A 23,046-nucleotide genomic window follows, 5' to 3' on the forward strand; every position below is an offset into this window, starting at 1 on the left:
GCGGGTGGCCCCATGATGGAGTCTGGGGGTGAGGGGAGGTGGGGTGAGGTGTGGGTGGGGGGTGGGGTGGATTGGGTGGAGGTGAGGCGGGGTGGGGTGTGTGTGTGTGTGGTGGGGTGGATTGGGTAGAGGTGAGGTTGGGGTGGATCCTACTATCCCCACTCTCCCTCCCCTTCCTCCCTGCCTCCCTCCCTCCCTCCCCCCCTCACCCGTGTCGCCGTAGATGACCTCAGCCCCGATGGCGCCCTGCACCAGGTCCACCGTGCTGCTCAGGATGGAGCGGCCCTGAGGGGAGTGGGGTGCGGGGTGGTGGTGGTGGTGGGAAGGGTGTGTGTGTGTAGAAATGGTGAGTGGGAAGTTGTTGGGGATGGGTACGGCAGACGGGCGAGAGTGCTGGGGCCACACCAGCAAAGCTGCGACTGTAGCCGTGCTGCCGCAAGCCACCCCACCCCACCCCCACCCCACTAGCCCAATCCCCCGTGTCCACCCCCCCCCCCCCACACACACACTCACACACCTGCGCGGTGATGAGCTCGGCCAGCGGCTGTGCGTAGAAGCGCGATGCGCCAAAGCCCAGGCAGCCGTACATGGAGTTGGCGGTCAGCTTGATGGCCTGCTGACGGACCTGTGGGCGGGGGTGTGTGTAGGGGTGTGTGTGTGTGTGTGAGGGGAGGAGAGGGTGGAGGGGGAGGAGGGGGAGAAGGAGGAAAGGGTAGGCGTCGGTGGACAGTGAGGTGCAGAAGCGGGCGTGGCTGTGTATACACACACCCCACACACAAACACACACATCCACCCACAAACCCACCTGCAGCTGCTGGCGAGTGACGGGGTTGCGCTCATTGGCCATGGCCGACTTGACCTGTGTGTGCGTGTGCGTGTGGCAGAGGGAGCGGCGGCCGGGGTCGCGATCAGGGGCATTCGGTTGAGTGTTCCGTGGTATCCCAAACAGCGCTTCCGCGCCCTTTGAGCTGGATCTGAGTCTTGGGTTGCGTTCAGTACCCCCAAATTACCCCCATGTTATCCCCACTATCCCAGCCCCCACCACCTGCATCGCTAATCCCCGCCCCCCTCGCTTGGCTTAGGTACAGTTCTCTCTCTGGTATTTTACCCCCACCGTAAACTCCCCACCAACACAAACACACACACACAAACACACACACACACACAAAAAAAACACCCACCAACCTGCCGGCGCCTGTTGACCAGCGCCTGCAGCACCGCCGGCAGCGGCGCCAGTCCGTTGGCGGCGGAGGCGGGGTCGGGCAGCGGCGGCAGCGCGCCGTCGTCGGGCCGCTGCACCGTGGTGAAGCAGATGTTGTACTCCTGGGGGGGGGGTGAGGTGACATTCATGATTGATAAAAGAGAGAAGGCGTTGCCAGGAACCGTAGTGCAGCAGGCGCGTTGTTACCGAGGGGTTGGGGTGGGGTGGGGTGGAGGTTGAGATGGTAGGTAGAGGTTGGGATAGGGTGGGATGGGGTAGGATGGGGTGGGAAGATGGGTGGTTTCGTGAGGGTTCCCAGTGAGGAAAGCAGGAGCTCGAGGGTGGAGTCCTAACCCAACGCAAACTCCCATCCAGCCCCGCGCGCACCTGGATGATGGAGGGGTACAGGGAGTTGAAGTCCAGGATGATGACAATCTTGTCGTACAGCCCCTTCTTGGGCTCGAGCACCAGACCGCCCGCGTACTTGGGGCCGTTGCCGGAGGGGGCGGCCTTGGACTGGTGGGGGTGGGGTTGCAGACATGGCGGCGGCAGGTTGCAAGGATGTTTGGAAAAGAGGTACGGGATGCACTGATGCAGGGGGGGCTTGGCAGGCGGCGTTGGGGAGAGGGGTTTGGGGTGGGTGGGTGCATACTTCAGGAGGAGTGACGGAACCGGGGGGTTGGAAGGGTCGGCGGGTGGGTGATGCGGGCGGCAGTTGGAACCCAGCAGCGTGAACAGACGAAGGGCAAGCGGATACACACTAGCAGTGCGAATGCAAGGCTGGGGGGCGCAGGGCTCAGCGCTGTGCTCTCTCACCTTGGCCTTCTTGCCCTTGCCGCCCTCGCCTTCCTCGTCGTCGCCGCCGCCCGCCTCAAAGTCGTCCTCCGCCTCCGCCGCCGCGCGCCGCTGCTTGTCCTGCAGGGTGGGTGGGAGCATGTCAACTCTTCCATACCGTGTCTATGTAATGCATCCACTTCTCCCACCTCCCTACATTAGGCGGGCTTTGGTGGTTACCTGGAACGGCCCACTGCCGCACTGTCAGAGCAACACCAGAACATACGCCCCAACGGCCGCATTGCAACACCGCAACACCAAGGCTGCTGCCGTGTCCTCACTGATTGCTTCTACGCTCCTCAATGTGGCACCGGGCACAAAACCGCACGCTGCCACGCCTAGCCTGCCACCACTGCCACCACTACCACCACTGCTGCCACTACTACTTATACAACAAACCCCAACCCCCAAATCCCATTCATACTACTACCTGCTACTGCCCCTACTGCCTACATAACAACCCCCACCCCCAAACCCCAACCCCCAACTCCCACCTTGTAGCTCTGCTTGTCCGGCACGATGAACTTGCGGCTGTGGAACTCGTGCAGCAGCAGCATCTCGATGCGGCCGGCGCGCTGCCCCGCCAGCGTGCGGCTCCACAGCTGGCCCGACAGCGCAGACAGCTGCTTGGTGAGCGGCAGCACTGGGCGGGTGCGGGGGTGGGAGGTGGAGTGGGGAAGGGGTGGATATGCGTGTGAGGATGGGTATGAGAATGAGTGCGGGAATGGGTGTGATGTGTGCGAGAATGGGTGTCGTGGGCGCGAGGATGGGCGCAAGTACGGAGGGTGAACCCGCCATCCTCCCATACCCAGACGTGCGCACCCTCTCCCTACTTCCCCTTTGAGCCCTCCCCTGGCTTAGTTGCGACTGAAAACCGGGAACTGACCCCACTCTCAGCAACCCCACCCCACCCAACCCCAACCCCGCACAATCCCTCACCGCTCAGGTGGAACATGATGCCCAGCGCCAGCCATGCGTCGCTCTCGCCGTGGCGCAGCAGGCGCAGCACGCCCTCCGCACTGCCAAAGCACGCGCCCAGCCCGCTGTTGTTGCCCGCGTTGGAGCCGGCCAGCGGGTCGGAGCGCTGCTGACCCAGCAGCGACTGCGGCGAGTGGGAGTAGGTGCGTGGGTGGGTGGGTGGGTGGGTGGGTGGGTGGGTGGGTGGGGTTGTAAATACGAGCCCAAACTAAGCCAAACCAAGCTAAAAGGAGCGGAGCGCAGGCAGAGGCGACAAGGGGGAGGGAGGCGAGGGGTGCACGTGGAATGGGCCGCCGCGGCATGCCTTCCCACCCCCCATTCTTTGCCTACGCGGGCCTGTCTCCTCTAGGCTCGGGCCCCAAATCATCCCCAAACACCTTTTTAGGTGCCGCCCGCCCCTCGCAGATACGATAATCATGAATGTAACCCCCTGCACAAAACACACCGCCCACCTGCGCCAGCGTTCCCAGTGTGAAGTCCACGCTCTTGACCAGCTCACGAGCCGACAGGTAGGTGTCGCACATCAGCCGGCCTGCGGGCGTGGAGCCGTCCATGAAGGGGGGTACTTTGTCGCTTTGCCACTTCAGGTGAGCAACAACACGTGGGCTTCCAGAAGATGACGGGACCTTTTTGTTGTGCTCGGGCACATAACCCCCCCCCCCATCCCCACGCCACGTCACGCCGCGCCACACCCACCCGCCACAGTGGCCATGACGCCGGCACCCGCGCCGCCGCCAAAGGTGTGGCCGCCCCCGGTGAGGCGCGGGAACTCCGTCTTCTTCACGCGGCCGATGCGGCTCCACAGCGGCACCTGCGCGGGGCGCGGGGCGCGCGTGTGTGTGTGTGTGTGTGTGTGTGTGTGTGTGTGTGTGTGTGTGTGTGTGTGTGTGTGTGTGTGTGTGTGTGTGTGTGTGTGTGTGTTAAAGAGCACAAGGAAAACATTACGCGTAGGACAGTGTATGCGATGCAGAATTACGGCCGCGGATTACCTTCAGAGTATACTTACCGCAGCCGACCGACCTGCCGAGCCGAGACCATACTTACCCGAAGCACCTGTTACGCCCATCTACCTAACCTTGGGTGGGGATTAGTGTCCACACGATCCCAAGGGTGCAAGCCCATGCGAGTGTCCTACAACGTTCCCAGGCACTGTGTGTGTGTGTGTGTGTGTGTGTGTGTGTGTGTGTGTGTGTGTGTGTGTGTGTGTTGTTAGATGGGGTGTGTGGGTGCACTAGCAGGTGCTTGCTGGAACTAAAATGCCCCAACAAAGAAAACGCAGCCTGGGTGCCCTAGGGCTGACTTCACGGCCTTAATTGAGCTGCCCCGCTAAGTTGCTTTCCCATTTTGCCGCCCCGCGCACTGCCCCACGCCGACGTCCTGTGGTCCCTCGCCTTCAGCCCCTCCAGCCGCCGCCCTGTCCCCCGCCATTTCCGTGACTGGGTGGGCTTTCCAATGATGGGGCTTTTTGGCTGGGCTCGGCCACAGAAAAACCGCTCCTTTCCCCCTACGCGTGCTGTCAACCTCGCTACACTTTTCTGGACCATCTTTGCACCACCTCCGAGCCCCCCCTGGTATTTACCCCCCCCCCCCCCCCCCACACACACACACACGCACACGCCCCCCCACCTTGTGGTGCTGCATGCGCGACAGCAGGGTGGTGAGGTCAAAGGCCGCCACGTTGTGTCCCACCAGCACGTCCGCGTCCAGCGACTGAAGGCAGTGGGGAGGAGGGGGAAATGAGGGGGGGGGGTGAGTGGGATGAGGAGGAGGGGATGGGGAGGAGGCAGGGGGTGTCAACTGTCAAGTCAGTGTGTATGTGGCATATGTACATCACGCGGGAACGAGCAGGGCTTACGCTGCGGCTAGCCCACGAGCCATGACAGTCACAGCCAATCTCACATTGACCAGGCGAGACTGAGCGCGATGCAGCACCACCAATGCCACCAGCCCCCCATCCCCCCTAGTTTAACTTGGTTTGGTTAAGTTTGGGCTGGTACTTACAACCCCCTTCCCAAGCCCGACCCCACCCAACACGCCATCTCAACTCCCAATCCACCCGCACAACCGCCCCACCTCACCCCACGCATCCACCCACCTGCAGCCTGGCCAGCAGGCATGTGAGCAGCGAGCGCTCCGAGCCCTGCAGCGCCACCAGCGGCCCGTTGGCGTTGCCGGCGCCGCTGTTGGCGCGGCCGCGCGGCGTGGCGTTCTCGGCGGCGGCGGCCGCCTCCATGCCTGCAAGGGGAGGGGGCGAAAGGGGGATGGAGGGGTGTGTGGAGGGGGATGGAGGGGGGAGGCATGTTGCGATTGTTGTGATGACGTTGCATAGTTCGCAGCACCCAGCCGCCTTCCGCGCACGATACGGTAGTAAGAGTCACGCAAAACAAGCACACTGCCCTTGTGCCTCCCGTGGCGCTTCCAAGTTTCACAACACACTTCCAACACGTTCAGCATACACACGCACAAACATACGCACACACGCTCTGCTCCCGCCGCTTCCGAGCACGCGCCCCCGCCGCACCCGCGGGCCAGGCCTGTCCATCCAGCCGTCGCACTATGGAGAAGCTGCGCAGGCGTTGCGGGTTGCTCCAGTCCTTGGCAGCCAGGGGCGCGTCGGGCGACACGCCCGACAGGTGCACCACACTGGCAGCCACGATCTGCAGCAGCGGCAGGGGGTGTGCGGGGATGGTGGTGGCGGTGAGGTGGCGGTGAGGTGGCGGTGGCGATGAGCGTGATGGAGTGGTGGTGGCGGTGGTGGTGGCGGTGGTGGTGGCGGTGGTGGTGGCGGTGGTGCTGCTGCGGCGCCACCCAATATGTACGTCCGCCCGCCGCAACCCCCCTCACCCCCATCCCCGGTGTGCTTCTGCCGGCCACCTGCCCACCGTCTGCCCCCTACCGACGCCTTCCGAACCCCCCCCCCCAGGCCACGCTCTCCTCCTCGCTCTCTTGCGTTGGATTCGGTTGAGTTTGGGCTGGTATTTTACCCCCCACCCCACCCACGCACACACACGCACACACTGTCGTTGCGCTATGTTTTCCTTGTGCTTTTCAACACACACACACACACGCACACGCACACGCTTACCTCGTGCTGGTGGCTGGTGGGGTGGATGGAGGTCTTGAGGCACAGCGAGGCCACCGTCAGCGGCGGCGGCGCGCGGCCCGCGGCGTCCGGCGCCAGGCCCTTGTCCGCCGTCAGCAGCCTCTTGCCGCCCTCCACCGCCACCTCCACCTGCAAGATACACAGTTGAGGGCACACGCAGGTTACAGGGTTGGGAAGGCAGTGCTTGACAGTGGCAACCACGCTGCTTTGGCTTGTAGGGACACATTTTGACACATGCATGCACATGCGAACGGCAACCCCCGGCACGCGGCGCGCGAACTACCCCCTGCTCCACCCCAAACCCACGAACCCCACCCCGCCCACAAATCCCCTCGGCCTCGGCCCACATCCCATAAGTATTATCGCTTGCAACTCACACCTCTGCCTGTGCTCCGCTCGTTTTCGTTGGTTTTGGGTTTATTTGGGCTGGTATTTACAACCCCCCCCCCCCCGCCCACGAATCCCCCCTCCCGCGGCCCACCTTGCACCAGGTGGTCTGGTTGCCGTACTCCACGCGGGTGGGGCTGCAGATGCCCATCCAGCCCGGGCCCTTGATGCGCCGCTTCAGAGACAGCGACTGGGAGCAGGGAGTGGGTAGCGGGGGAGGTCGGGGGGCGTTTAGAACAGCAGAGCAGTCGCCGTTGCGGTAGCGCCGACAGCCGGCGGCGGCTCATGTAATGCACGGCACATGTCAACTTGTAAAAAGTCAGAAAGCGTGATTGCATGCATGAACGGGTCAGCAAAGGCGTCTGTGCGGCATCACCCACCTCCAGGGTGCTCTGGTTGGCTCCGAAGATGGCGCAGTAGGTCTTGCCGCTGAAGCAGCCCGAGGCGGGCGGCTGAAGCACTGGCAGGTGGCCGGGGTAGCGCACCTGCACCGGCACATACGTCGACACACGGCAACACACGTCGACACACGCCGATACACACGTCAAAAGCCGGTCCCCCTTTTCAGCAAAGCATTCCGTAGCCCGCCAGCCACGCAAGCCGGCTAGGCTGCAGCGCTGTTAAGCCCGCCCTCCCCCCCCCCGCCCGAGCAGGCGTGCCGCCCCTGCTCACCTTGATGACCCACTGCTCTCCGTGCGGCACGTCCCTGTTCTCAAAGGCGTAGCTGCGCCGCACCGGCACCATCCGCATGGCGCTCACGCCGGCCTTGGTCAGCAGCGAGCGCACCTCGTCGCGCAGCGGCCCGCAGCGCTCCTGTGCGTGTGCGTATGTGTGTGTGCGTGTAGGTGTGTGTGTGTGTGTGCATGGGGGGTGGGGGTGGAGGGTACGTGTGTTTGTGTGTGTATGTGTGTGTGCGCACGTGTGAGGAGTGCAGGGTAGGGCAGGCCAGGGCGGCGCGGAGGGGTGGGATGGGGGTACAAATTGGAGGAGCACGGCAGCTTGCATGACATGCATGTTACGGTGGTCGGGTGGGCTGCCAGCTCACAACTTGATGCCCTCTAAAAACACTCCACCAGCTGCCGACCACATCTGTGACCCAGAGCACACGACCGCAGCCGCCCCCACCTGCAGCATCTTCATCAGCTCGGGCTTGCGGGCGGGGTCGGCCTTGACGGCGGCGTGCATGGCCACGATCGCGCCGTCGCCGTCCTCAAACACCTCCCGCCGCGGCACCACAATCAGTGTGCGCTGCAGCCCGCGCACCTGCACACAGCAGCAGCAGACGAAGAAGGCAACCGCGACAGCGTTGTAAACAAAACAGAACGGTCTATAAGGTTCGAGTTGGGCAGATGGGGGGCATCTTGAGCCTTTGTGTGTGTGGAGAAGGCTAGGCAGGAACCCTCCAAAGCAGGAGGCGCAGCAAAACGGGTGTTACTAGCTGTGGCTGAAGGGTACGGGTGTCTGCAATTCCCAACACCGCGCTCTCACCGCCACGGCGCAGCTCTGCCAGCGGCCGCCCTCCGCCTCGATCTTGCCAAACAGCACCACCTCGCCTGGGGAGTGGGGAGTGGGAGTGGGGAGTGGGGCACATGGGGGGGGCCAGGCACCGGTTCCAAAAAGAAATGTCTTGGCCCACTTGCCGCCCCCGTGTGGGAGGTGGGGCACCACCGCACCAGGCAGGGGGCCGCGACAGGCAGGTGAGGGACAGGAACACCAGCACACGAACCCGGGGGACGTGCCCAGGTTTGCCCACCAACCCATGACCCAGCGCTGCCGGCCCAGCCTTCACCAGCGGTTTACCTAGCCCCACGCTCCGTACTCCAACCCTACTCCATGCACCTGCCCAATCCAATGGCAACTCACCGGGACGCGCGTCCGGGTTCTCGTATGCATCAAGCAGATAGAACGGCAGCACGCCTGCGGAGTCGCGTTGGGGTATGGGATCATCGCGTTTTCCTTTCGGTTTGATAGTGGCGTCCACGCCAGCCCCTACGCTCGCGTCATTCGCAAACACACACAAGGCGCAAATGCCAAACACCAGCCCTTCAAGCCCCATCCCGAAGAACATCAACACACAACCTCCCCACAGAATCGAGCCATTCCCGTGTGCTTTCCTCGCCCATCCTCCCCTCACCATTGCTGTCCACGGGCAGCGGCGCCGCGCCCGAAGCCGCATCGCCGCCGCCGGGCGTGGCGGCCGCCGGCGCCGGAGATGGCGCCTCCGCTGGCGCCGCCGCCGCATCCTCGCCGCCGGCGCCGTACATCTCATCCCACACATCCTCGGCCCGTTGAACCGTCGCGCCATCCAGAGGCGTCGCAGGCGCGTCCATGAAGTTGCGGCCCGCCGGCTTGCCGGCAACAGCGGCGGCAGCGGCGCCGCCAGCGGCGGCGGACGGCGGCGGGTTCAGCTTGATGTCGTCCGGCTCCTCCGCCTGCTTGGCGGCGGCGGCGGCGCCGTCGCCGCCAACCTCCATGCCCTCGGCGGCGCCGTCAGCGTCGTGCATGGGCACGTCGTCATCGGCGCCGTCGGCCATCGCCATCGCGGGGGCGGCCTCTGCCAGGGGCTCCCGCTTCACCGCCGCCGACGACGTGACGGCGGCGGCGGCGCCGCCAGCGGCGCCGGCGGCGCCGCCGCGGCCCGAGGCCGTCAGCGCCGCCACGGCGGCCAAGCCGCTGACGGGGCGCGCCGGCATGCCGCCGCCGTACGGGCGCGGCACCGCCATCGGCGCCACCGCGCCGACCGCGCGCATGGCCGCCGCCGCCGCCGGCACCATGGGCCGGGCGACGGGCGCGGGCGCCGCGTAGGCGGGCGCCGCCGCCGGCTTGACGGCGCCGGGGACGCCTGCGTCGGCAAGGATGTCGCCGAGGATGTTGTCTAGCATCTCGTCTGCTGCGGCGTCGGTAGGCTTGGGGCCCGCGCCGCCGGCAGCGCCGCGGCCGCCCAGGCCAGGGATCGTGCGGGTGGCCGCGGCCTTGCGGAACATGCTGCCGATGTTGCCGCCCTCCTCGCCGTCCTTGCCGCGCTTGCCGCCCTTGCCTTGCTCTGTGTGTTTTGCGGGAAGGGTGTCCCGGGCAGGGATGCGGGCAAGGATGCTGGGTTTACGTGGCATGGCACGAGCGCGCTACCCATTGCCCCCGGGCGGCCCCGGGCGGCACAGCGCGCACACAGGCACAGAGCCACCTGCATTCCAGTGCGAGCACCGCTTATGTGCACCGACCATGGCTCACCCTTCTTGCGCTTCTTGCCCGCCTGCTTAGTGTCGTCCTCCCCATCGTCGCCGCCGTCGTCCTCGACGGGGCTTTGAGAGGGGCCAGAAACCAGGAGAAGTGCGGATTCAAGGGCAAGGGAGGGTTCATCGATGTGAACTCTACCATCGACATCACACTGCATCATTCCCGTCCTTGTTGATAGGAACATGAGTCTCTGAGCAAGGGAACGAGGCCGACAAGTGGTAGCGACATTTTGCGCGCTCATGCCCTTGGGTGACCGCCCATCAGCACCGCTCACCGCTCCTGGAAGTAGTCATCCTCGCCGATGTCATGGTAACCAGCCCCATCGTCATCCACAACGAAATCCCCGGCGTCGCGGCGCTTCTTCACAATTTCAGCATATTGCTGCTCGTCGACCACATCATAGACAGCTGCCTCCTCCTTGACCTCATACGCAAGTGCACGCTTGAGGCCACCGTCGCGGGCCGCACGCAGCTGCTCAAGCGCGCCCTTGGCCTTCACAGCTGCGCTGCTCTGAACTGGCTGACGCCTGCTACGGTCCATTCTACCTTCCGCAGTGATGGAACTATACAAACTTCAAATATAAAGTAGTTACAAGTGGCTCTGGGTCAAAATACGCGAGGTTTGTGGGGTCTCAAGTCAGGGTCGCGCCATTTCGTGTTCCATAGGTCTAAGCGCAGCTTTTCAAGGGTAGTGGCAAGACAACTATGGTACTCAATGAATGATGATGTGTTTGGAGCGAGCCGGTGAGCGTAAAGCTGGCTCGTTGCGATTTGCGCGCAGTTCGCTGCATGGGCGCCCGAAGTTTGGCCAGGAAGCCAACTGCACTCGCTCCAGACAATACCTGCACACGATTTGTTTCGGTGAATGATTATGCCGGCTTAAATGTACTGGAGTCCCGAGTGCACCGAATTGCCTTTTGCTCCAAATGCCTGCGCTGACTGAGTTTATCGCCACGCCTGCGGCTAGCAACCAATACATGCGTGTGACGCAATATGGTTATGAAAATGGCAGAAGCGTCCGGGGGCTTAGGCGGGAGTGTCAGGCACGGCCCACACTCGGGGTTGGGAAGGGCTGGGGTTTGGCGTGGACCCCCATCCGGATCTCGTCTGGGCTCAGGGGCGTCGCGCCGGCAGTATTCCACCGGTGAGCCTCTTGCCATACAATATCCGTTTCTCTATTTATTTGCCCCGCCTAAGTAGCAGTAGCACGTCCCAACCAACAAGTACGTACGTTGTCTTGCACGCTTCCGCGCCGCTCCACCGCTTTTGACCTTGGCTTCCTTTCTGCTCGGCTCAGGCCTCCGAACGCTCCAGGGCAGCCAGCCGGAGCGTGGCAAGGTTACGGCCCAGCTCTGGCGAGCATGTCAACCGGCCTGGCGCTTGCCGCTGCGTAGCATACACCGACAGCAATGCAGCTCGGGCCGCCTGCGGCGCAGCAGCGCTACACCGTTCACGTTGTGAGTAGCTCAAGCGGCAGCAGGTGTAGCTCGCGTGGCAGGCACAGCGCATGCTCCTCTGTTGCGAGCGACACGGGCGAGGCTGCGAACAGCGCGCCTTCCTCCGCGCTGCCGGCTTGGCTGCGTTCGCAGCTGTGCTTCGAGTTGCTCGCGCCGGCGCCTGCTGCAGAGCCAGCACAAGCAAGCTCACAAGCTTCCGCCGCCCTTGTCGACCAACAGCAGCCGCAGCAGCCGCGGCCTGAACCGCAGCCGCGCTCGCAGGAGCTTGTGGCAGTCTGGCACGCGCCGTCTGCCGACGTCGCAGCTGCAGCAGATGAGGCCGCAGCTAGTGACCAGCCGGCGCGCCTGCCCGCCATGTGGGTCAGGCGCCACGGCTGCCTGCTGCAGGCCCTGGGCTGCTGCGCCGCAGGGGACGTGGTGCTGCTTCTGGGGGGCGTGCATGACATAACACACCAGCACCAGCGCCACCGCCTAAAGCAGGAGCGCCAACAGCAGCAGGAGCTGCTTCCCAAGGAGCAGGTGCAGCAGGAGATGCAGGAGCAGCAGGAGCGTCCCTCAGGCGATATGGGTCAAGGGGCGTGGGCCACGGACGCCGCTGCCGGGCCTGCCTGGATCGCTCCCATGGCGCTAGGCGATGTGGTCATTCCGGCGGGCGTCACACTGCTTGGGGAGAACCCTGCCGATCCCTCACATGTGAGTTGTTTGTGCATCTGGGTCGGGGCGTTGCAGGCGCGCTAGTTGAGGGTGCAGGCATCGAAGTGTGTTGCTTGAGGGGCTGGTCTACCGCCTGCATACTCGTTCAATAAACGCCGTGGGGTGCTTAGCTAGCATGGCGTTGGCGCGGGGCCCTTGGCGCTTGGCGTGACCTGACCTGACCCACATGCGCACCATCCTGCCTTCTTCCCGAGCCCCGTATGTTGGCGTTGCCGCCACCCGAACCCTAATCCCCCCTCCATACACAAAACACACCGCAGGCCATGATCCGCCACTCCGGCCTGTGCGTGGGTGCCTCAGCGTCGCTGCTGCCTGGCCCTGCGCCGGCGTCACGCCTGGTCACGTGCGCCATCGGCGTCACGCTCGTCCACGTGTGCCAAGGCGGCGCGCAGCCCGCACAGACGCCTTCGCAGCCGCAGGCACCGCCGGGCGAAGCGGCCCCGGCTGCCGCGCTCTCCGTGGCGTGCGGCCGGCTGTCCATGCGCGGCTGCAACGTGCAACTGGGTGCTGGCGGCGGCGGCGGCGGCGGCGGCGGCGTGGGCATCTGGGTCGGGCCCGGTTGTGGGCTGGAGCTGAGACACAGCCACATGTGCGGCACTGCCCAGGTTGGCATTCTGGTGAGTGGCGTGCGAACCCATATGAGCTGGGATGGAACCGGGATTAATTCAAGGGGCCTGCGAGGGAGGTGGTAGCGCACCTGTCGCTTGACGTTTCATGCGCCGTCCCTACCTCGTACGGTTTGTCGACACGCCCTTGTACGGTATGTTTGGACTTCCTTTGCGCAGGTGTGTGTGGGCGCATCGGTGTGCCTCGTCGGCACCGCTTGTCGTGTGACCGGTCGCGCGGTGGTCGCCATGCAAGCAGCTGCGGCGCAGCCAGCACCGCAGCCAGCGCCGCAGCCAGCACCGCAGCCAGCGCCGCAGCCAGCGCCGCAGCCAGCGCCGCAGCCGGAGCCGCATCCTGAACCTGAACCTGCACAGTCGCAGCTGCAGGATGCTGAGGCGGCCACGCAGTCATCCGCTGCGGTGGGTGCGGCGCGCGGCCGCGCCATGAGTAATAGTGGCCAGGTGCCGCCGCCGGCTTCGGTCGCGCCCGTGGCGCCGACGCTGCTGGTCGGTCAGGAGTGCATCCTGTCAGCGGCAGGGCTGGATGGGGGTAGCAGCAGTGCCAGCGCCGGCGATGGTGCCGGCGGCAGCGGCGGCCGCGGCAGAGCGGAGGCGTACACCGTCCTGCTGCTTCGGCCCGCTGCCACGCGCGGCGCCGACGCCGGCGCTGCCCGCCAGGCCGCGGCGTCACCGCTGCGGGGCTGTCGTGTGTGCATCCACCCTGACGTGGTCTTTGCCGGGCAGCAGCCCACCGCCCGCCCAGCCGCGGCGCCGCAGGCTACCGCTGTCGAGCAGCAACAGCCGCCACAGCCGCCACAGGCGGAGCGGCACGCCGCCGCCGACGTCGCCGCCGCCGCCGCCTCCACGCAACGCCCGCGCGTCCTCCGGCTCCGCGGCAGCTCCGCAGCGCCGTTCAGCCTCGGCGTCGCGACGCGGGTCCCCTGCGAAGCCGCAGGCAGCGCCAGCGGCGCTGCCTCATCCTGGCCCATTACCGGCGTGGGGCTGGTGTCAACGAAACGCTTTCCGTTGGCGCTGGGCGACCGCGGCGGCGCGGTGCCCAGCACCTGGCTCGTGTTCGGGGTCGCGGGCGGAAGCCAAGCGGTGGCGAGGCTGCCTCGTGAGCTCGGCGGCTGGGTGCCGGCTGCGGGCCTCATCCCACTCATCAACTCGGTGGCGGCCTCGTACGCTGCCGCCCACCCCGCGGCACCCGCGGTGGTGGCGTCTGCGCCAGCCCTGGCCAGCGCCGCTTCTGCGGGAGCGGGCGCGGGTGCCGGTCACGGCGCCGGCAGCATCCACGCGGGTGCCACGCCGGCACACGCCCCGTCGCCACCCTTGCTCCAGCAGGCAGTAAGTGGGGCGGCTGTCGACTGCAGCGGTACACACGGCTGCAGCGGTGTACGGCAGTCGGCGTCGGTCGTGGTCGCGCCCGCGCCGCCAAACTACACCACGCCCCTGCGCCCGCTCCGCCGCCGTGGCTGCTTCTCGCCTCAAGGCGCGGGTCAGTCAGCCCTCCCATGCACCAGCGCTGCCGCGGCCCCGGCCGACAGCAATGCCGACGGCGCGACTCAGAGCAGCAGCGGCGGCGTTTCCACAATGCGGCGGTCCGTGCTTGGGAGCGAGGGCGCGGCTCAGAGCAGCAGCGGCGGCGTGACTGAGATGCTGCGCTCCGTGCTTGACAGCGCGGCGAGGACGCGTGCACCCGCGGCTTCGCCAGGGGTGGGAGGCAGCGGAAATGCCAGTGACCGCGTTGAGCTGGCATCCAGCGTAACACGCCCCTCGCCCATTCCCTTTCGCAACCCGGGCCGTGCGCTGCGTTCTGCTGAGCTTCAGGCGGCCGGGGAAGATAGCGCCGGGCGAGCCGGAATCGGTGCGGCAGGCACGGCAGCCGCTGGTCCCGGCCGGAACGGTGTGAGCGGATGCGTTGCGGTGTGCCCAACCGCCCAGCTTCCAACTCCCGCCATCCCCACTTTGCAGTCAGAGCGGTGCTGTAAAGGAAGCGGCACCGATGCAGTCGGAACAGCTGAACGCCTGGTGGCGGTCGGCGGCAGCGGCGGCGGCTGCAGCCGTGCGCGTGTTGCGGCCACAGCGGCGGAGGTGTCGCGCGCCGTGGCTCGGGCACACGGGGCGGAGGGGCCGTTGCCTTCGCCACCTCCCGGCCCGGAGAGGTCGTGCGGCCACGCCAGCCCTGCGCTGGCAGCAGCGCCCGGCGCCGCCTCGCCCACCGCCGCGCCACAGCCGCAGCAGCAGTGGATGCAGCAATGGGCGGATCAGGATCTGGATCCACAGATGCAGCTGCTGCTGCAGCAGCTGCCAGCACGTGCCGGGAATCCGTTCGGCGGCGATGCCAACCTGATGCAGGCTTACCTGGCCTTCCGGGACGAGTCACCACCGCCACCGCAGCAGCAGCAGCAGCAGCAGCAGCAGCAACAACAGCTGCAGCTGCAGCTGCAGCTGCAGCTGCAGCAGCAGCAGCAGCAGCAGCAGCCGTTGCAGCTGCAGGTGCAGCAGCAGCAGGTGCAGGCATGTTCCGTTGCGGCCGGCGGCGGTCAGGGCGGCGCCAACGGCGGCAATAGCCTTTCCTACGAGTGCAGCAACGGCAACGACCGCATCACCACCGGCGCTACCGGCTCCGAAACGTCGCTCGCCCACAGCACATTCCAGCATTCGCCGGCAGCCCAGCATCCGCCGGCAGCCCAGCATCCGCCGGCAGTCCAGCTGCGGGCCGGGCCGCAGCTGGCCAGCGCCAAGGCGGCAGACGTGCAGCGCTATCTGGACCAGGCAGCGGCGGCGCATGCGGCCGCCGAATCGGCGGCACGACATGCGCATGCGCACCTCTCCGCCGCCGCTACTGTGGCCGCCGCTGCTTTGGCCGGCCACACATCGCGCCACGGTGGATTTAGGGCGGCCGCGGGCGAGGTAGGCGAGGCCACCGCCGCGGACGCGGCAACTGGCGCGGGCGCGCCGGCCGCTGGCACGCTCGCGGCTGGGGGTGCGGCGGGCGAGTGCGATTTCAGCAGGCGAGAGCCTGGCGTTGAGGGCAGCATCAGCCATCGCGTGAAGCGGCGTCGTGGGGGCGATGCAGCAAACAAGCCGGCCGGCCTAGGTTACGGCAGCGGCGCTAGTGCTTCTGACGGCGATGAGGAGGTTGGTGCTGACGACGATCCCGATTACGGCCCCGATGGGCATCACTGTGGTGGTGATGATGACGCCGGGGCGGCGGCGGCGGTGCCCAGTTGGGTCATCCCAACCTGCGTCAGCACCTGCTACCCAGCCCTGCCGCCGCAGGTGCTGTGGCCGGCGCCGCCGCATGGCCAGGAGGAGCAGCAGGCGCAGCAAGCGCAGCAGCCGCTGTGGGACGCGCAAGTGCCAATGCGGTGCGCGTGGCCGGCCAGGGAGGTGGAAGCGGCGGCGGCGGCAGTTGCGGTGGCGGAGGCCGCCGCGGCAGCGCCAGCCTCTGCTCCAGTGGCAGCCGGCGGCTCGGCCATGCGGCAGCCACCGCCGCTAGCAGCCATGCAACGGGCGCACGCCGCCGCCCTGCTGATGCAGCAGCGCCCCCAGGCCGCCGCCGCTGGCTCCGCCGCGGCCCTGCTCCTTGGCCGCACCGCGCAGGGCGCACCAGCGGGATCACACGCGGGCTCGCTACCGCTACCGCCGCCACCGCCTCAGCAGCTGCAGCTGCAGCCCGTGCCGGCGCGTCCGAGGCGCGTGAATGGCGCTGCCTCGTCTTCAGTGGCCAGCCACAAGCGCAGCCGCCACAGCGGCATGCCGACCGGGGCACGTGCAGGATCCAGCCGCGTCAGTGGTGCAAGGCTTGGCGCGGCCGGAGATGCGGGCTGCGGCGGTGGCGGCGGTAGCGGCGGTGGCGGCGGTGGTGGTGGCGGTGGCGGTGGCGGCGGTGGCGGCGGTGGTGGCGGTGGCGGCGGTGGCGGCGGTGGTGGCGGTGGCGGCGGTGGCGGCGGTGGTGGCGGTGGCGGCGGTGGCGGCGGTGGTGGCGGTGGCGGCTGCGGCGGTGACGTTTTGGCCGCCGCACATCCCCACCACCTGGCAGCAGCTGCTGCGGAGGCGGCAGCGGCGGCAGCGGTTGCACACTATGGCGGCATTGAGCGGAGCAGCTCCAGCAGCAGCCGTCGGCGTGCCTCCGCGCGACCGGCGCCGCTGGCGTCGCAGGCCACCACCACACGCGCCGCGGCAAGGTCTGCGGCAGCGGCGGCGGCGCAGGCGGCTGCGGCGCAGGCAGCGGCTTCCTTATTGTGCAGCCACGGATGCCGGGCTGGGGCAGCCGAGCTGCTTCCTGCGGTGGGCCTGCTGGCGGCGAGCGCCCCCTGGCAGCACCAGCAGCAGCAGCCACAGGGGCCACAGTACGTGTGCCTGCAGGAGCAAGCCTCGCATCTGCAGCAGCAGCGGCAGCGGCAGCAGCAGCAGCAGCAGGGCTTCCCGCCGCACGCTGCCCAAGGCGGGTTGCACGGCGGTGTGGTTGGTGTTATCATGGGCGCGGCCGGAGGCGCACACACTACAGTGGTTTCGCCGAGCGGCGCGCGGCGGCCGCTGATGCCGTGCCAGCCACCGCTGGCGGCAGTGGTGCCAGCGCACCCGTCGCAGGCGCTTGGTTGCGTGGCCAAGCCCGGTGCGGCTGCCCCGAAGCCCGCTATGGCTGCTGCGTCCGCAGGGCTTCACTGGTCGGCTGCAGCTGGAAATGGTCGTGGCGAGTTCCTAGGCAGCGCCCCTGCAGTGCCTATGCAAGGCCTGCAGATGCAGCAGCCCTGGCATCTGCAGCATGTGGCCAGCTTGTATCCGGCGCCGCCCCAGCAACAGCTGCAGCAGCAACAGCAGCAGCAGCAGCGGGGCGGTGATGGCGGCTGGGGGGCCGCGGCCGGTGGCGCCGCCGCGGGTGTGCCCCAGGAGCACGCGCGCCGGCCGCAGCTGCACTTCGCAGCGGGGCATGCTCTACAGCAGCAGCAGCAGCAGCAGCAGCAGCAGCTGCAGCAGCAGCAGCAGCAGCTGCAGCAGGTGGTGGGGCAGCAGCAGGCGCATCAGGCAGGGCTGCAGCAGCTGCCTTTCTGGGTGCTGGCGCAGTTGCCGCCCGCGGTGCTTGTGCGGCTGCAGCACATCAGCGCGTCAGACCCCGCGGGCTGGCAGGAGCTGCTGCAGCGGCTGCTGTGCCCGCCGCAGCACGTTCAGCAGGGGCAGGAGCAGCACTAGCCGTCTGGGATATACGAAGAGGCAGCGGCGGGGCGGCGTGATGGGCAGGTGGCCTTGCCAGCCGCAGAAGCCAATGCCGTCCTATGTGCTTGAAGCGTTGCTTGCTGAGGGGCACTGCCTTGCGATGGGCCGATTCGCTGAATACGAAAGGGGAGCTAGCGTCATGCGCCGCAGTTACTTCCATTCATGTAGTATGGGTAGCGGTCCTCTTGTTAGGGCCATCGCGAGGGCCGCGGGCCCAATTTAATCGCGTGTGTAGCGCACTTTCGAGTCGTGGAGGTGGGTGATTGGGCGGGTGGGTGCATGGGTGCGTAGGGCACATGCACGCCATGTTGTCGGGAAATGCGCGATCAAGATATTCAGTATCAACGGTGAGTTCTAGCGTTACACGGATACGCTAAATGATTACGCATGGATGCAAGTTTACGATCGGGAACAGCCTTGCCGTGCAGAGACCACTTAGTGCTTCGCCGGACCAAAGTAGCGTGAGCTTAGCCCCAACCCCACCCCCAAACAACTTCGTGGTGCCTGGGGAAGGGCCTTGGGCAACCCTGGTCTTGGCTTTGCCAGGCCCGGATGTAAGCTTCATGTTAGTGCATACACGTCAATAAAGCTCAGCTGTAATCAGTGGAGCAGGCAGGCGAGGTCGCGAGGATAATGGCCTGCCGTCCAACAAGTGTGCCTGACCTACCGGAAGACTCCTTAACCCCCCAACCCTGTTCACATTGCCGGTTGCAAGAACCCAGGGGTGCAAGAACCTGTCGGGCGCTTTTGAAGCGGAGAAAGCCAGGAGGCGGAAATTACGTGCGCCCGGGACCTAGGCACGCACTACCATCGATACTCAGTTTCGCACTCTTGAGCCTTAACATCTGTGTAACAGCTCACAACACGACGTCGCACTGGTGGTGCGTGTGTGAGGGTGTGAGGGTGTTCTGTGTGTGTGTGTGTGTGTGGGGGGGGGGGTGTTCTGTGTGTGTGTGTGGGGGGGGGGGGGGGTGTACACCATGCTCGTACAGTAATGCTGCAAAGTGCCGCCGCTGCGGGCCTGCGGCGCCGTGAGCTACGTACAGCTGCTCGATAGTGTTCCAGCGGACGCACTGGGACGGGAATCACAGTAAATGGGGCGCGACTAGAGCGCCACTAACGAACCATGACGCCATGAGTGCCGCGCATGCAATGTCACCTGGCTTTTGGCACCCATCATAGCCGAGGGGCCAAAACAAAATCGGGCATGCTCAGCTCTTTTAATGCCCGCTTTGAGCGTAGAACCTGATTCTGACAAGGTAGCTGCAGCGAGTTGGACCTTCCGACGACCACTTTAGAGCAGGACAACCGAGGCTAAGTTCATTCATATACTTTGAGAGTTTGAAGTAGCGGCCATGTCGGGCCGAGGCCGAGGCGGTGAGCTCCAATGGCACAGCACAGTCGGTCATTTCGCTCGTGCACTCGCGAAGCTGCCTCATGCTCCGCGCTTCATGTTCTTACAGGAGGTGGAGGCTATGGCGGAGGCTACGGCGGAGGCGGGGGAGGTGAGGGCCCGCCGGGACCCAGGGGCTTGATATCGCGGTCACGGGTGGTTAGCGGCAATGGTCAGCGGTGCTAGCAGGCTGCTGCTGCTGCTGTTGCACCCGCGGCTAGCGCGGTAGCTGACAATGCGGAGGCTAGCCAGGTAAAGGGTCCGCGGCGCTCCCGCCGCGGACAGCGCTGCTGCTTCAACGCGGCAGCTGTTCGTGTGCCGGCGCTGGGTTGTTCATGGCTTCATCATGCATAGCAGACTACTCATGGCAGTGACTCGCTAGGGCTGCGGCGGGGCGGCAGCCTGGCAGGGCGGACTCGCAGGTCGGCGCGCGGCCTGCTGCTGCTGCTGCTGCTGCTGCTGCTGCTGCTGCGGTGGCGCCGCCGCCGCGACCGCGGCCTGCTTGGTCGCGGGCCGCCTAAAGAACTAGGCACGACTGTTTGTATGTTCAGGCATGGCCGTGTGGACTTGTCATAGCCCTGCATAGCTGCTAGTCTTCCGCGCCAAACTGGACTGCGCAATGCAACTGCTCCTGCTGCAGGCTCCCGCGGCGGCGGCGGCGGCGGTGGGAGCGGTGGCGGCGACCGAGGATACGGCGGTGGCGGCGGCGGCCGCGGAGGTGGCGGCTATGGTGGCGGCAGCGCTGGCGGCGGTGGCTACGGTGGCGGCGGCGGTCGGGGCGGCGGAGGCGGCGGAGGCGGCTATGGTGGAGGCGGCGGCGGCCGCGGAGGTGCGTGTGCTCCACGAACCAATCGATATCTCAACATTCCCGACCCACATCGTGTCCCCATGCCCGCACGGTCCGTACTGCCGCCCCCTGCCGTCAACCCCGGACGCATGCATGTGTTCACGCATGTCTGTGTTCACGCATGTGTGGTCACGCATGTGTGGTCACGCATGTGTGGTCACGCAGGCGGTGGCGGCGGCGGCGGCGTGGTGAGCCCGCAGCAGGCGGCGGCGACGCTGGACGTGGTCCTCAAGTCGGCCCGGACCCTGACCGCCAAAGTCAACGTGAGTGGCAGCCCCACGTGGCAGCTCGGCAGCCCGGGAAGCGCACGTTGCGCCGCCGCGGATGCGTGCGTGGGTCAGTCCAAACCCCATAGGGGGTTTGTAGATCCCAGCCCAAACTAAACCGGGGGGAGGTGGGGTTGTAGATACCAGCCCAAACTAAACCGAACCCAATGCAAACGAGCGAGTGATGAGGGTGTTGGGCCGCACGTGGTGCTGTTGTCGTGCCCCCCTGGGTCTGGATCTGGGTCTGGGTCTGGGTCTGGATCTGGGTCCGAGTTTGTGTGTGTCCGCCTGAGTGTGTTGTCCATCAATGAGCCCAATGCGCGGTCTCATCCCCCGAGGCACACGCGCCACACACCCACGAATACACGCACGCCCCGCCACGCCACAGCACGCCTCTCGCCCCACACCGCGAGGGCCCGGCCCCCGCCCCCTCCCCCGCCCCCCCCACCGCCACCACCCCCGCGCTCTGGATGGGGCCGGCGTGCTTGAGGTCCACTCGGTTGGCTCGCTCTTGATTCGGTAATAAACCTACCGCTCCCCCTCCCCGTCCCTTATCCCCCGACGGCACCAGGTGGAGACGACGCCCGACGGCCGGCCGCTGGGCATCACGCGCCGCCCCAACGCCGGCACCGTTGGCAAGGCGGTGGCGCTGCTGGCCAATTACTTCGCACTGGCCACCACACCCGCCTTCCCGGGGCAGGTGAGGCCGGGCAGGGGGAAGCGAGGTGGGGATGAGAATACCAGCCCATAACTAAAGCAAAGCAAGCCGATGGCGGGCGGGGCAGTCTCTTTTACTTCAGTTCCCCCTCCTAGTGCGGGCCCCAGGGCCAGGCGCGGTACGGGATGCGGTCAGGTCGGGTCAGGCCCTGTCTGGTCTGATCTGGTCCGGTCTGGTCTGGTCCGGTCTGGCACACTGCTGTGGCGGCTTTCAGGCACGCACTGGCTTCCCCCACCACGGTGACGTCGGCGCCTCCAAGATTGCATGTTGTCAACGCCTTTTTCAACTGATCATGCCCATCCCCTCCCAAGTGATTTCATCGCTTCGTTCTTCACATGCACTGCTATCCCCCTCATCCCCCTCCCCACTTCCTTAACTAATCATGAATGTAACCCCACCCCCAGGCCTACCACTACGATGTGGAGATACGCTCCGTTGAAGAGGCGGCAGGAGGTGAGGGCGTGTGTGTGTATAGGTGTGTGTGTAGATACCAGCCCAAACTGAGCTTACCCTGATGCAAAAGAGCGCGGAGAAGAGCGTGGCTCATGCTGTGACGGAGCGGAATTCCACAGTAGTCTCCACGAGGTCTGGGCGTGTCGATAGGGCGGGAGGCCGGGGATGGGTATCATACCTGAACTGGCTTGACCTGATCTGATCTGATCTACTGTCGTACCCTGCCGTATCACAGGAGGAGGAGGCGGCGGCCGTGGCGGCGGCCGTGGCGGCGGCGGCGGCGGCGGCGGCGGGCGCGGGGGCCGGCGTGACCTGGCGCCTGCTAGTGCTACTGGCGACGTGCCGGGTGGCGCCGCCGCCGCCGCCGCCGCTGAGGACCTGCCGCCGCGGCTGGCGCACCGCGTGATGGCGGCGGCGGCGGCGGCGCACGGCTGGCCGGCGGGGGCGTGGCGGTTTGATGGGCGGAAGAACCTGTTCCTGCCGGGGGAGGTGAGCTGGAGGGTAGGGGGAGGGGGAGCGGGAGGGTTGCAGATACCAGTCGAACGTAAACCGAACCGAAAAGCGGGAGGGGGATGGGGAGCGGAAGGTGAGCACGGAGAGGGGAGCGGGAGGGGAGGGGTGTCAGCCTCCCTCGGCCCCCACTGCCTGACCCACACCACGTCAGTGATCTGGGTCGGGCAGTGGCGGCCGCGATCCGCATTCCAACACCCTCGAGGACGGGAACCGTTGAGTGCTGGCATTCCGCAATCAATACACTCAACATCTGGGGCGGGTCCCTTGCCTGGCTGACGTGTTAAGCCCCTCCCCCCCCCCCATTCAAATACTCTGTTCTCGTGCTGCGTCCCCACCCACAACCACCTCTGTAACGTGCCCTCCCTCCTGCTAGCCTGTCCATTTATTCCACACCGCCCCCTCTCCTCTTCTCCTCTCCTCCCTCCGCCCCGCCCCGCAGCTGCTGCCGCGCGAGGTGCGGGAGTGGCCTGTGACGCTCAAGCCGCGCGAGGGCGACAAGAGCGAGCGCGACAAGGGCTTCGTGGTGGCTACCAAGTGGGCGGCGTGTGTGGGGCTGACGCAGCTGCAGGACTACCTGGCGCAGAGGCAGCAGACGGCGCCGCGCGACGCCATGCAGGTGTGGTGTGTGTGGGGGGGGTGGGATGGGTGGAGGTGTGTGTGTGTGTGTGTTAAACAAAAACAAACGGAACAATTCCGCCATACACGCGCGCGCAGTTACCCACAAATACCTACGCCAGTAACCGAGCTCCGCGTGTGTGTGTGTGGGGGGGGGGGGGGGGGGCTGGGGGGGGAAGGGTGTGAGGTTTGGCGGCGGTCGGGGGGGGGGGGGGTTCGGGGTGATTAGGCTGAACAGGAGCACTCGGGCCCTTTCCTTCCCTGCCTGCAAATCACTGCCCAAAACCATTTTGGTTGGGGTCTTACAATTCCCTTGTATGATTTGGTCCCCCTCCCTCCCCCCCCCCCCCCCAAAAACGCTGCCCCCATTTCCCCCTCCCTCCCCGCAGGTGCTGGACATTGTGATCCGGCACGCCTTCCCAATCAACCCGCGCTGCACCGGGGGGGGCCGCGGTTTCTACTACGGCGGGAAGGGGGTGATGCCCCTGGGGGGCGGCCCAAAAGTG

At 66.3% G+C, this 23,046-nt stretch overlaps 3 protein-coding genes across 4 annotated transcripts in view; 2 read left to right on the plus strand and 1 right to left on the minus strand.

Moving 5' to 3' along the window:
- The window catches only part of CHLRE_04g214350v5 (uncharacterized protein), a 16,536-nt gene extending 5,804 nt beyond the window's left edge, over nucleotides 1–10,732 (minus strand). Inside the window, exons 1-23 of the mRNA XM_043061656.1 lie at nucleotides 10,012–10,732; nucleotides 9,732–9,802; nucleotides 8,638–9,546; nucleotides 8,367–8,420; nucleotides 7,992–8,056; nucleotides 7,629–7,766; nucleotides 7,176–7,316; nucleotides 6,884–6,988; nucleotides 6,598–6,693; nucleotides 6,099–6,245; nucleotides 5,535–5,670; nucleotides 5,109–5,248; nucleotides 4,640–4,723; nucleotides 3,710–3,824; nucleotides 3,466–3,545; nucleotides 2,975–3,137; nucleotides 2,530–2,678; nucleotides 2,018–2,116; nucleotides 1,589–1,717; nucleotides 1,186–1,323; nucleotides 806–859; nucleotides 518–625; nucleotides 210–285 (exon numbers count right to left, since the gene is read on the minus strand). Coding sequence (XP_042925125.1) covers nucleotides 210–285; nucleotides 518–625; nucleotides 806–859; nucleotides 1,186–1,323; nucleotides 1,589–1,717; nucleotides 2,018–2,116; nucleotides 2,530–2,678; nucleotides 2,975–3,137; nucleotides 3,466–3,545; nucleotides 3,710–3,824; nucleotides 4,640–4,723; nucleotides 5,109–5,248; nucleotides 5,535–5,670; nucleotides 6,099–6,245; nucleotides 6,598–6,693; nucleotides 6,884–6,988; nucleotides 7,176–7,316; nucleotides 7,629–7,766; nucleotides 7,992–8,056; nucleotides 8,367–8,420; nucleotides 8,638–9,546; nucleotides 9,732–9,802; nucleotides 10,012–10,277 — 3,463 coding nt within the window. The 5' untranslated portion in view covers nucleotides 10,278–10,732. The remainder of the gene's footprint in view (nucleotides 1–209; nucleotides 286–517; nucleotides 626–805; nucleotides 860–1,185; nucleotides 1,324–1,588; nucleotides 1,718–2,017; nucleotides 2,117–2,529; nucleotides 2,679–2,974; nucleotides 3,138–3,465; nucleotides 3,546–3,709; nucleotides 3,825–4,639; nucleotides 4,724–5,108; nucleotides 5,249–5,534; nucleotides 5,671–6,098; nucleotides 6,246–6,597; nucleotides 6,694–6,883; nucleotides 6,989–7,175; nucleotides 7,317–7,628; nucleotides 7,767–7,991; nucleotides 8,057–8,366; nucleotides 8,421–8,637; nucleotides 9,547–9,731; nucleotides 9,803–10,011) is intronic.
- Nucleotides 10,733–10,932: 200 nt separating this feature from the next.
- CHLRE_04g214351v5 (uncharacterized protein) lies at nucleotides 10,933–18,600 on the plus strand. Its single transcript, XM_043061657.1, has 3 exons — nucleotides 10,933–11,886; nucleotides 12,168–12,524; nucleotides 12,693–18,600. The coding sequence occupies exons 1-3, from the start codon at nucleotides 11,146–11,148 to the stop codon at nucleotides 17,709–17,711; spliced, it is 6,117 nt and encodes a 2,038-aa protein (XP_042925126.1). The 5' UTR covers nucleotides 10,933–11,145; the 3' UTR covers nucleotides 17,712–18,600.
- A 352-nt stretch (nucleotides 18,601–18,952) lies between these two features.
- The window catches only part of CHLRE_04g214250v5 (uncharacterized protein), a 13,852-nt gene continuing 9,758 nt past the window's right edge, over nucleotides 18,953–23,046 (plus strand). The window contains exons 1-9 of one of the 2 annotated variants that reach the window (XM_043061653.1): nucleotides 18,953–19,112; nucleotides 19,199–19,240; nucleotides 19,769–19,957; nucleotides 20,141–20,238; nucleotides 20,813–20,941; nucleotides 21,364–21,412; nucleotides 21,648–21,901; nucleotides 22,365–22,541; nucleotides 22,930–23,016. In XM_043061653.1, coding sequence (XP_042925128.1) covers nucleotides 19,091–19,112; nucleotides 19,199–19,240; nucleotides 19,769–19,957; nucleotides 20,141–20,238; nucleotides 20,813–20,941; nucleotides 21,364–21,412; nucleotides 21,648–21,901; nucleotides 22,365–22,541; nucleotides 22,930–23,016 — 1,047 coding nt within the window. In that variant the 5' untranslated portion in view covers nucleotides 18,953–19,090. The remainder of the gene's footprint in view (nucleotides 19,113–19,198; nucleotides 19,241–19,768; nucleotides 19,958–20,140; nucleotides 20,239–20,812; nucleotides 20,942–21,363; nucleotides 21,413–21,647; nucleotides 21,902–22,364; nucleotides 22,542–22,929; nucleotides 23,017–23,046) is intronic. The other variant, XM_043061654.1, reaches the window with a different exon arrangement.

The sequence above is a fragment of the Chlamydomonas reinhardtii genome, chromosome 4, assembly GCF_000002595.2.
Source record: "Chlamydomonas reinhardtii strain CC-503 cw92 mt+ chromosome 4, whole genome shotgun sequence".
Classification (NCBI taxonomy): Eukaryota; Viridiplantae; Chlorophyta; class Chlorophyceae; order Chlamydomonadales; family Chlamydomonadaceae; genus Chlamydomonas; species Chlamydomonas reinhardtii.

What these genes read in the sequence shown, in the direction of transcription:
- CHLRE_04g214351v5 (XM_043061657.1), top strand. Translation starts at nt 11,146, where the DNA reads ATGCAGCTCGGGCCGCCTGCGGCGCAGCAGCGCTACACCGTTCACGTT. An exon ending in ACCCTGCCGATCCCTCACAT is followed by an intron (nt 11,887 to 12,167) that starts GTGAGTTGTTTG and finishes AACACACCGCAG; the next exon opens with GCCATGATCCGCCACTCCGG. An exon ending in CTGCCCAGGTTGGCATTCTG is followed by an intron (nt 12,525 to 12,692) that starts GTGAGTGGCGTG and finishes TCCTTTGCGCAG; the next exon opens with GTGTGTGTGGGCGCATCGGT.